The sequence below is a fragment of the Belonocnema kinseyi genome, chromosome 9, assembly GCF_010883055.1.
Source record: "Belonocnema kinseyi isolate 2016_QV_RU_SX_M_011 chromosome 9, B_treatae_v1, whole genome shotgun sequence".
Taxonomy (NCBI): Eukaryota; Metazoa; Arthropoda; class Insecta; order Hymenoptera; family Cynipidae; genus Belonocnema; species Belonocnema kinseyi.
Genome location: NC_046665.1, coordinates 43388824 through 43401940, shown reverse-complemented (window position 1 = coordinate 43401940; position 13117 = coordinate 43388824). Strand labels below are relative to the sequence as shown.

General features: G+C 30.1%; 1 protein-coding gene across 7 annotated transcripts in view; it reads right to left on the bottom strand.

The window, feature by feature from the left end:
- LOC117179576 overlaps positions 1 to 13117 on the bottom strand; it is a 70969-nt gene that overhangs the window by 29687 nt on the left and 28165 nt on the right. Inside the window, exon 2 of one of the 7 annotated variants that reach the window (XM_033371514.1) lies at positions 7115 to 7298. The exons of 2 other annotated variants lie outside the window; for them this stretch is intronic. In XM_033371514.1, coding sequence (XP_033227405.1) covers positions 7115 to 7258 — 144 coding nt within the window. In that variant the 5' untranslated portion in view covers positions 7259 to 7298. Of the gene's footprint in view, positions 1 to 6820; positions 6988 to 7114; positions 7299 to 13117 lie in introns of those variants that run through there. 4 more of the 7 variants (XM_033371524.1, XM_033371523.1, XM_033371515.1 and 1 more) reach the window with 4 other exon arrangements.

The window sequence follows — 13117 nt, the reverse complement described above, 5'->3', positions numbered from 1 at the left end:
GAGGAACTTCCGAAAACGCACTTTTCTGAAGGATTAAAAAAACTTGAAAAGCGATTGACAAAGTGTATAGAGCTCCAAGGAGATTATGTTGAAAAATAAAAACAATTTACCCAAAAAAAATTGTTTTTATACTTCATTCTAAGGACTTATTGAACTACCCTCGTAGAATCAAATCATGTGGGAATTTTAAAATTAAAATGTTAAAAAATCATTTAATTCGATTGTTATGTATAGAGTCCCCGCGTTTATGGTTCAATTTTTGAGAATCGATGCCACTTCATTTTAGGATAACATGTGTTTTTACTTCACTCGATCTATTTATAAGAAATTAATATTTTAATGCGCTGAAAGAATGTAAAAATCCTAACCTAATGGGTTTGTTTCCAAAAAGTATTCGTCAGATGAATTTGTACAGTAGCGAAGGTGCGTTTGTTTGATGGAATATAACCCACCGCAACTATCATTTTGATGATATTGGCAACATTTTTTAATTTTAATTCTAGCACAACTTGTGTTTAAGCAAACTTTTAAAACTGCGTTCCTAAATTCATGTTGAATACATTGCAATCATTTTGATTACTTTAAAACCAAATTAATCTGATAAGATGATTTAAAAATATAATTCAACTTTTTTATTTGATATGATTGAAATATGATATAAACCATAGAACCTTTCCAAATGAATTTTAACCTTTATTTGTTGTCTTACTAACAAGGGTCATGTTTGAATTATTTATGTAGTGAGTCATTAAAAGATATGTTAAAGAGTACGTCAATTTCGACAAGGCAATATCAAAGTGCTAATCGATGGACATTAATAGCAACCTCTTGAATTGATCTGGAGATAACGGTCTTTGTTCATGACATTAGTACCTACATAATAGTCGTCCTCGTACTTTATATAGCATATCGTTATATTTATAGAAGCTGTGCTACATGACATGATTTGTAGAACTAGTGGAGCAGGAACTTAGGGAGAAGATTAGATATCTATAGCCGAGATAAAGTGAAACGTTTTTTGGATAAGGAAATTCTGTCTCTTGCAATTCCTAGTCTAATAAAGAAAACTTTCTTTCAAAACTTAAAATAATTATTCACGTGATATTCTTACTATTAAAGAAAGAGCTATCGATAAAGTGTATAAAGCACTTAGTTTCAAATAAAATTGGCCACAAACTACCAAGTCGAGTTTCATAATCATTTTGATATCTCTGCCTCCAGATTATGGTTTAAAAAATTTACAATTGTTGTCATTTTTAAAGTGTATTCAAAGAGAAAATAAAGATAAAACTAATGAAATTTTAAAATGTATTTGCAGGCGCATGAAGTTTGTGTAGAAACATAAAGCTGTTATTTTTATTAAAATTATTCATTTTCTATAAAGAGAGATTTTATAATATAATTATAATTTATCAGCGTAACGATGAAAGAGTATGCATAAATATCTGGTGGAAAATATTGAGTAAAAATGGGTTTAGAATATTCCCGACTATACTTAGAATCTTTCATAATTAGAATTCATTTACGAAAAAATAGTTCGAAAAAGTAAATTAAAATGGAATAAAATATAATCTTCATTAATCATTGTTAAAATAAAAGAAAAAGACTTTGTTTATATCAAATAGCATATCAATTGCAGAAATAATACGATAACCCAGTGGAATCGATTGACGATTGTTTACTTAGAAAAGCGTAGCACGTGTTCGACCTTACAGCGGCATTATGTTGCAAATATTAACTATATATATATATATATGCATATTTGCAGTTCGTGACCTAAAATAATTTAGTAATACATAGAGCTATATATTTATTTTACCTAGACTTCGACGTTTTAAATGGTTAGTACTTTACAAATTTTATGAAATTGTATTACAAAGTATTGATCTAAATGAAAAAAGTAAAGATATTTGCATACAATTAATTGAAAACAAGTATTTATTTACGATTCGTGAAACTATTCTATTTTGTTTGCTACTCAAAGAATTTCTTTATCCTCTGACAGCTAGACGATAATTCACTCAAGAAACTGTCTGGCGTGAGTACAGCTGTCAGTGTATTTTTTATCTCTATTATTATATGCACCAGGAAATATTTAATCTATTCATTATTGGCTATTTTTAAATTTTCTAATGTCATTTCTGAATGTTATTTCTAAATGTTAATAATTATTTAATACTAAACTTGATTAATCGTTCGATTAAGTTTCTTATTGAGAGATTAATATTGCCCAATATTTGAGGAAGAATATTTAGGTGCTTTTTTCATATCTGCTACACGTAGAAAACGTTTGGGTGAATTTTTACCATATTTGTATGGATATGACGAGATGGGTGACAGATAAGGTATGACGTATGTATCCTTTTGCTGTAGGATATTAATGAAGCAAATAATAAGGTATGCACGGTGAGCCTGGATCAATTTTAACGTGAATGTTCTTGCATTCAACTTTTTTTACAGAATACCTTTTTCTTCAGATATTATTTGATATATTTTCCTATTTTATATTCAAAACGGCATTAAAGTATCCAGCCCTTTTTTTAAATAGGTAAAATTAAAATTCAGCACACATTTAGCAAACTTTAGTTACTAAGGTTATTAAAGCGTTTAGCACTCAACTTTTCTGTATTATTTATCGCTTTTGAATTGTTTTGAAATGTTTGCAATATTTTAAGGAAAAAAAAGTATCAACCCCTTTTTGAAATGGGCAAAATTTAATTATTTTTTTCAATATTTAAAATTATTTTTCAGGAAATATTATTCCACATTAAAAACGGCGTAAAAAATGATAATAAATTAATTGAATAAATTGAAAATTGAGGTTATTTAAGTCTTATGCAATAGACTATGATCTATTCTTCATTATTTTTTTAGATATTTTTTAAACGTTTAAAATATTTCAAGGAAAAAGTTATTAGGCTCTTTTTAAAATAAGTAAAATTCAATTTTTTGTTTAAAACGTTTTTAATTATTGCTTAAAAAGTGACATTTTACGTTAAATACTGTGTGCGAAAGTAATATTGAAGAATAGAATAATTGGAAAAAGTGTACCTTTTATGAAGGTTTTTGTGTAGCAAAAACTGTTTTTTACCATTAAGGTTATTAAAGCATTTTTGCACTAGACTTTTTTTTTATTGCTTATTATATTTGGATATTTTGTAAACGTTTGAAATATTTAAAGAATAACAGCATCGAGCCCTTTTTGGCATATGTCAAATTAAAGTCTACATTTACAAAAAATATATATTTATTTTACCAGAAACGTTTGTATGATGTGGGAAGTTATTGTATTAGAAAAGTATTTCGAAAAATTTTGATTTAATTTCCTGTCGGACTCAAGACTGCCAAGAAATATTAACATTCGCAATAGTAATTTAAAAATTGAAAAAACTTAATTTCTTATAAAACCATATAAAAAAGCTAGACTTAATGCTGTTGGGTCTTTTTTTTTGAGGCCTTGCTTCAGCAATTTCTCAGTATCTTTTTAGAGTTTTGCGATGCAACGAAGATTAAACTATGTTTAGTAGGAATTTACAATATTCCATTTGCTAAAAAATTTTTATTGTGTAGAGTCCCCGCGTGTAGAGTTAGCCATGTAGAGGCTTCAGATATTGATTATAATTTGGTAGAATTTCTCCGGCTCCGTGCCAATACAAATAATTCCGTGCTGCCAAGATTAAAAGTTTGGAGATTGGATTTTCGAATATTTTCTATTTTTCTATTTCAAAATGTTTTAGATTATCTAGAATTTGTGCATGTATTGAAGAAAATTCAGCCTTCCATTCGATCTGTAAAGAAAAGTCGATTGGAAAAATTTATTGTTTAAAATGGCCTAAATTGGAGATATAATAATTAAAATACTATGTAATGAAGCATTAAAAAAAGTATTTTAGATTTTTTTAGACTGTCTCACCAATCAATGAATGTCAGGTAAAGGAACCAATTTATCAAGCGAGAACCATTTGTCGAGTAAATATAATTGATTTATTTCAGCCTAAACCTTTAATATGGTTTTATCTTCCAAATAGTAAAATTCTCTCTCAATGATATGTGATTTTACCATATAATTTGTTAAAAATTAAGTAATAAAAATTGAGAATTATTCCTTACAAATGTTTCTATTCTCCAGCAAAATAATTTTTTATTGTACCAACAAAATAAAATAGATTTGTTTTATTCTTACTCATAGTAAACAGTGCAGAAAGAACTTGAAAACCTGCATTTAAAATTTTAAGAATTATAATCGTTGATGGAAACAATACTTTAATATACGTTTTCATACGCTCAACGCTTCAAATGCATCCTTTTTAAAATAAAAATGGATTTTTTAAATAAAGAAAAATTTAAAAGATAGTATTGTCTTTCTTTTTTCAGATAGTATTTTAGAATATTGATTCATGTAACAGGAATTTCTTTTATTATCATGAAAAGTATTCCCTACAACTTTTATAGTTTAGAAATGTGTTTTGAGGTCAAATGTGGCCTATCTCAAGTTTAAAACAAAATTTTCTTCTCTAGGGGTTTTGAACTCCATTCTTTTAAAGCTGGCATACGCGAAGAATTATATTATTTTATTATTTGGGATATAAAATTTAAAGTTATAATGTTGTGGTAGATTAAAAAATTAGCGTCTATAAAGTTGAATAGTATTAACAAGTTTGGTGGCTACGAAACAATTGCTTTTTAATCTAAAATGTCATTATATTATAAGTGGATTGAATATTCATGAGATATTTGTAGTCGCACTTTAGGCATAGTCAAAAAGGTATTGCAATTTTTCTTTTGTTCTCTTTAAAGTATCTTGTTTTTTCAGATTTTTATAATGGATGTATTGTATTAGAAATTATTTTTTGCTAAGCTAAGATAAAAGTTTTTTAATACATTTTAAATTTTGAATATTAAATTAAATTGGCCCTTCATTAAAGATCGCGAAGACATTGTAATTTTTTTTCGTTTTGGCAAACATTTGACATTAATTGAGAATGCATTAGGCCGGTTCGTTTTTCAATTTTTTTCTGATTGAATTGTAATACCCGACAGAAGTTACTCACCCGTACCAACTTTTTATATGCAAAACCTTTTTTTGATCGAAGATCTTCTGATTGTTCTTTGGATTTGAAAATTGAAAGTGAAAACTCAAAAAATTGCCTATTGTTTAAAAAATTCTGGCATTTTTTACATGTACGATTATTACTTAAGAACATTAATATAAAATTAGAATTTCAAAATTAATTTTTGTTGCTTAATTTAAAATTTGTTGAAAGTGTGCAACAAATATGTTTTTTTTTGCATTGAGTAAAATAAACACATTTTGGTATAGTTGAATATGAAAAATTTTCTATATTATGTTTAACTTTATTATTTCAAATTTATTTTATAATTCTTTACCTCGGTCCGGGACTGCTTATTCAGATATCGCAAAATAAAGTAAAACATTTATTTTTCAATATTACTTTGAAATTTTGTTCTTTATTTTGCAATAATTTTTATCCTCAGCTATCCTGAAAAATGTATCATTACAATAAATGTATACTATTACAATTCTGAATATGCATTGGTATTCTAACAGACATATTTTCATTATCTCGTTTTTATAATTAAAAACAATGCGCATCCTATCAAACACAAACCCAATTTTGTTATTAAATATTTTAATGCATCTTATGTCATTTTTCCATGAATTAGACTTTTTTGTTTTCAAAGTTATTTGTTACGGTTTAGACAAAAAATACGCATTTTAGCCTAAAGAGGTTCTATGCTTCATTTTTTAAACTTATGTTAGTCTTGTGTTGGTCTTCCAAAAATTTAATTTTTTAATTTTTATTATTTTTGTGTGTGTTTAAAACGAGAACCGTTAATTAAAAAAAAGTTTGGTTGTAGAACTCGATTTTTCTTTTTGGCCCCTACAACTGTGTGTCAAATTGCAATCTAATCTTGTTAGTCTTTTAAAAGTTATGTGGTATACAGACAACAGCGACCCCAACAACGGCAACAACGGCAACACCGACATACTGGCACCAACTTAAAAACTATGTTTTTCGGATTTAGTGGATTCCGATACGTGGTGTTACAAAGAAATCCGCGATAGTGTCATTAAATTAAGAATAGAAGCAAAACAAAACAACCAAATGTTTTTAAATACTCTCGCAATTAAATATTTTCAAGTTTAATAACGTGTACTGGTAAAAAATATCTTTTAAAAATACGAAAAGTTGTAAACTGAATTTTTTTTGTAAGCTGTTGAATATTCCTTCTTAGTATCAGAGAAATTTCCATAGTAATCATCGTATGTTATTAACTATTTTGTTTGTGTTGAAATTTTAATGTAAAAAACACATAAAATTATTAAACCTAAATTCCCATACATTAAATTCAGTAAAAGTTTCCTGTAATTGAGAAAAATTTATCGGATACATTTGTTTGCATTTAATCCAAATTAATTTTAAGGTGTGACGATTTTCTGAAAAGGACTAATATAAATGAACCTATTTAATTAATGAAGCACAACCAAAATACATTCCATCTCTGTACATATAAAGTGAACATGCTCTATAAATTCCAATCAGAATTTTTTTTTGCTAATTTCAATCAGTGGCTCAATTCTAGCTATGGAAAAGTTATTTTTTACCAATGTATCTGTAACAATAACTAACTTTTCTGCAAAAACCACTGATTCATATCTAGAATTGAGCCACTAATTGAAATTAGTTAACATTTCAACTAATTAAAATTTAAAGAGTGTGAATTTGAAAAGCATCATTACAACGTTAGAATTGCCACACAGAAAAACTCATCAACACACAATAAAAAATTATTGTACCACATTAGAAACAATTAACATACTGACATTGACAGTGACCTCACAGCACAAGAGAACTTAAAAAAATTCATACGTGGGAGATTATGAGACCAATTTTGAAGCGTGCCTCTTTATGAATGTAAATATAAATATATATGTTGTATCTATATACGAGTACACATAAAATATATATCTATATGTACTATATGTAAAGAAACTGTGACGTAGAGATAGAAACGATCCAGATACGGATGAATAGAAGGACTAAGCACATTGCACGTGTCAACGTGGATCGATGCGAATTGAAATATTCACGGGCAACTTTGCTGTCCCTGAAGTTTTTCCTTTTTGAAGCGCGCCGCACTGTCTATAATCGAATTTTGGATATTCTGAGGTCCCGGGAAAATGATTTTGCTCAACGAGGTCACGCAGTTTCTTCTCGAGGTTCACCATAAGCATACTTCGAATGGCGGAAGGTCCTTTGATAACTGACACTCGACTAGAAAATAAAAATGGTAGTAAGAGAGGAGAGCCTTGCGAGACGTACGAGCGGCACCCTCTCACTGGGCACCCGAGGCGTCGCGACGCTTCCAGGGTCGGCGGGTGGGGCGCGTGCGGTGCTCTGGGACGCCTACTACTGCACAACCTGCTCGCCCTCAGGGGCAAGGTGAATTTATGGAAATCTATGGATCGATCGATTTCGCCTTTCGCGACTAATGTTAAGTACTATTGCACATAATCACGGTTCGCACTTTCCGATTATAGAGTTATGTTCGAAATTACTCATTTTCATCACGTAAATTTCTCTTGAAGAGATTGAAGCTATTAATTCTCTTTTGTGGTTTTTGCCATTAGAGCTCGGAACAGGTCTTAAATTATAAAAGGGAGTGAGTTATAGTTAGAGCAATCAGGATGGTGGAACAGGAAACCGGGGACAAATGGAAATTAGAGTGAATTAATCTCTTGGCGATGTCCATGACCTGAAATTGATGTTGTTGATCGTCCTTTTGCCATAGTTTTTATCAGAATTATCAGTTCAGCTATATTTTTCATTTCTGTTGAAGTTGTCGTCAGTCATCTGTTTTATGCTAATTCACTGTCAAAATCTACTAATTTAATAAATACTTTTTCATAAATTCATTAATACAAGTTTGTTTTTTCAAAGTTTTAAATACTGGGGTCAACTTTATTAATCTAAAATTTATACTAATTGTAATTGAATCAGGGGAACCTAAACAACTCGGAAATGCGTTCTGATGCATATATCTTACAGTAATTGATCGCTTTTAAACTTGTATTATGCTAAAGTAATAAGATGTACTTTTTAGCCGTTCTCGAGAAAAACGTAATCGAAAAAACCTACGCACGTTACATAGACCAAGAGCTTAGAGTATTTCAACTCCCGATTAGATCAGAAAGTAACCTTACGAAAAATTGGGGGGGGGGGGGGTTTGAACCTTTACCACTTTTACTCCAAGATGTCTTTTTGAATAATGGCAGGACATAGAGTTAGAGCTATTGGTTAAACAAGGAGAAGAGAGATGGACAAAGATTATAGATTCGAGGTACAATAGATGGTATATGATGGTCAAAGGGTTGACGGAACCAGAATATCTGCAAAAAATGAAAAAGGAAGAAAAATGGAGTAGGGTTTGTGCGGTTCAGAATGGGAGAAGGAGTGAGAGCATGCAGATGTTGGATGGATGAAGAGAATTTATGCAGAGTATGTGGATACGAAATAGAGTCATGGGCACATGTATTAGAGAGTTGTATAGGAGAGGAAGAGGGACAGTTGAGTGTGGATGAGTGTGTAAGATGGATCTTGGATGGTAGCGGACAGGGAGTGATGTGGATGAAGAAATTGGAAGAAGTAAGGGAAAGCAAGGGAGTAGAGCAGAGCCAAACGGGTGATCCTGAAAAGGGATAGTAAAAAACGAAAATTGTTTTCAATATCGTGGAAAATGCATTTTTTTATGGTACGAGAAAACGGAGGCCCTGGAAGCTCGCTCCTTTAAGGAATTAATATCACTACTGTTACTATTGTTTATCCTACGTAATGCGAAAGAGTAGAATGTAAGTAGTAGTTAAGTTAGACTAAGGATGGAATTGTAAATATACGTACAGGGAGCGGAGGCCCTTAAACCCGTAAAAGGGAGAGATTAAATATATGTAATTTATATATCATAAGAATAAAATAAATATTCAAATTTAAATAGATAGTCAAATAAAATGATATAAACATTGAATACAAGAAAAAATTATGTTTTTCAATTATAATTATTGATATTTTGAAATTGGAATAATGAGTGGTATTTCTGAAAAAAAATTAGATTCAGAAATCAATCAGATTCAAATCAGAATCAGATTTTTTTAAGGATGTTGCAGTAGTGACTTGTTCTTGAAATATTTTGAAAGAGTACAACTGTGCATGAGCGCAGCTGTGCACCTGATAGCCACATGGACAACTGTACCCGAGCTCATAGGTGGATGTCTGAATTTCGCCGTTCAAAGTTGGGACACTCCTAAATTTGTACCTTGAAATTTAGACGTGCACAGTTGGGATTCTCCTAACTATGCATCTGCTCAGATGGAAAGCTTCCTACTGTGCATGTCGATTTTTTTGACGTGTACAGAAGGTACCCTACCAACGGTTCAAGTGCATAGATGTGATACTCCCAACTGTGCACGTCTTAACCTATGGGTGTTACAACTGTGCACGAAACATCTGTGCAAGTTGTTGGCCACTGGCACAACAGTTGTGCCATAACTGTGTACGTGCACAATTGGGAGTCTCCTCACTGCGTGCACGTCCACAGACGGTACCCAAATAACGTTCTCACGTAAACAGATGGTACACTCCCAACTGTGCACACATAGCTTTATATTTCAGAATGCAAATTCAGTATTTAATGTGTTGTCGTAAGTTCGAATCTCACTGCGATAGAGAAAATGGAACGCTATTGCTGTCCCTTTTTATTTTCAGATTTTTTGTCAGGTTTGACAATAAAAATATGTATATTAAATTTTTTTACGAAGCCTTCTTCATGTTATTCCTTATTTTAAAAAATTATTATTTTACTTATATTCTTACTCTCCCGAAAATAACTAAGACATCAATATTTCACTTTGAATTAAAAGAATTATACAATATTTCACGCTGTAAATTCTTGTGAGTTACATAATTGCTATCACAAATATTTTTATGACAGTTTTTCTATGTAGTTTGTAAAGAATTTCATGATTTTTTCTGCAAGATGTAATTATTATGTTGCTCTCTTTATATAAATGTTTTTTTTTATTGTTAATGATAATGTTAATATAAGTATAATTAAAATAATACAATATGAAAGAAACGTCTACGTAACAACTAAACTCATTTATTCGTATGCTTCTATATTATGTCAGAGACAACTTATAAAAATAGAAAAAAATACTTTTCGTCGTTCATCCTGTATCTTACTATAATTAGCTCTATATTTTTACCTATTTGTTACTCTAATGGCAACCAGAATCCTTTAACCGAATACTTTTGATATCAGCTAAACAAAATTAAGAATTTGTTTGTTTTAAAATAAAATATATTATATTAATTTGAATGATTATTCAAAAAATAATAATGAATTTGCGCCCACATTAAAATTATTATTAATGTGCAAACGACGTTTTATTATTAGTAGCAGTCTTAATCATCATTATACATCAACCATACGCTAATTTATTATTTACATTTGGTCTATTATGCATGTCGCCGGTCAATTTCAAAACAAGAACAATACAAAACTTTAATTTTCGATTCATAAATTGAGTTTTAAACATCATGAATGTCTAAACAAATAATAGATTTAATTATTCACATTAGAATTTTTCGTGCTTACAAGATTAATTCTGAAGTATTGAAATGAGAAATTAATTTTTCCTTTCATTGGTAAATTGACAGCAAAGCTTGTATCTCCGTGAAAAAATTAAACAGAAAAAAGTGAAGTTAAATTTTGTTGCGTGTAAAATTTCCAGCTGATAAAGTTTGCATGCTATTTGGCGAAAGTTTCTCCTACGATGGAATAAAAGCAGCCCTGTGCATCTCTCCATATTTCAGATTTTAACTTGACCCCGCAACTGTTCTAAGTTGATTAGTGCCTCATATCTCCAGCGTGGCGCTAGTTGTCCCATCACTTCCTGTTTTTACATAGAAAGCAATGGGACTAAATCACTTTTTAAATTTTTTAGAAAACAAAATGTTATTCACATGCAAACAAATTCTTGAAATTAAGACAATGCTACTCATTTAACATTTCAAAATAATTTTTTTTAAATCATTTTCTATGAATACTGAAGACAAAATATGATTTATATGGTCGTACAATAATCCTGGCAAAGTGGAATATATCTTAGATTTGAATTTGAATGAAAAGTGAAATATGATTCTTAAAGTTTATTTTTGAAAACAAATTAACAATATTATCAATCGAATGTAAAAAAAATCGCGGAGAAAAATTTGGATAGTACTAAGTTTAAAGTAACGATGCGAATACTCTCGCTAATGAATATATAATAGATATAATGTATTTCTAATTAAATTAAATTAAATTTAAATTTGAAACAATTTTCTTTAATAATCAGCGAAAAATAAAAAAAAATCAATTTCTTTAATTGCTTTCTTTTATCATTATATTCTTTTAAGTATTTAAAAATAAGATGTTAAAACATTGATTATATTTACATTTCGGACGCTTTATAAAATTATAATTTATATTTGTTCCTCTAAAAATAGTTTTTTTTAAATGTAAACTATAGGATAAACTATTTCAAATGTTTTTTACATATTTTTATGTTATATGTTCATGAATAAAAATTTAATTTCATTTCAATTACATTTTTCTCATTATATTCAATAGTGTAGTTACTCGCTAAACCCACAAATATTAAGTTTGAATTTGTATACTATTAAAACTTTTTTCACAAAACTATATACATAATTTATTGGTATAAATATTATTTACTGCGTTTTCAGATCTAAAAATGATTGTATTTAACTTTTTATTCAAATACAAATATAATATTTTACTTTACCAAGTTTATTGGGTGACGTATTAATTCATGTTTTCCATTAGCATTTATATACATCGGTTGGAACATTCTTTTCATTTCAATATTTTTTTACGAAAATTTAGAACACTAAGGGATCGCCATTCTGTTTTCAGATGCGCAGGGCTGAATAAAAGCTGTCGTCTGCTACGGCATCCTTAGTAGCAATGAGAAAACGTCAAAGTATGAGTGAATTCGAGCTATAAATTGGGACACCAGATTTAAAACAACACAGAAAAAACAGAAGTTAGAATTTGTTGCAGGTAAAACTTGCAAACGGTAAAAAATCAAGCATATTTCGGCGAAAGTTTCAGTGAGGTTAGGAGAATAATTTATTCTGATCTTGTCTACAGCGTCACGATGAAGTGAGAAAATTTTCGTAACACAAGTACAATCAGCAACGGAAAACACGAAAAAAATTTATTTTTACTGATATATCGATGGGTTCTACGAAGAATAGGCTATCTTTTCGTTCCCGTTAAGAATAGGCTAACTTTATTTAGCTAAGTTTTCAGGAGGAATAAAGAACGTATTATTTTTCGAAACATTTCCAACGAATTTAACACTCCAGTATTTTGTATTACAGTTTTTAATGTAATTCAGGCTCCTGTAACTTTCAAAACAAGCAATTTTAAAAGATTTTGATTTACTAGGCAGTCTGATAAGTACCTGAAAATTCTAAGAGATGGCATTAGTATTCACTAATGTGAATCATTTTCGTCGAGCTTGATCCTTCAAATGATGCCTGTCAAAGCTTCAGCCATTTATGTTTACGCATTTACAAGTTACAGCACTGAGAAGCGACTAACCTCCGAGTTTTTTTTTAATATGGAAAAATCTGAGTTTCGAGTTTTGATCAAACACTACTATCTTCACAAGAAAACGATATGCGAGACCAAGGCCAAGCTGGATAAGTATTACCCGGACTCTGCACCGTCGATTGGAACGATTTATAAGTGGTTTACCGAGTTTCGTTGTGGCCGTACGAGCACAGTTAATGCTGAACGATCTGGACGCCCAAAAGAGGTCACTACACCAGAAAATGTCAAAAAAATCCATGATATGATGTTGAATGATCCCAAAGTGAAATTGAGAGAGGTAGTTAATGCTGTTGGCATATCATTGGAACGTGTAGGCAATATCGTGCATTCAGTTTTGGGCATGAAGAAGCTCTGTGCGCGATGGGTGCCGCGTTTGCTCACAGTGGACCAAAAACGAATTCGTGTGACAACTTCC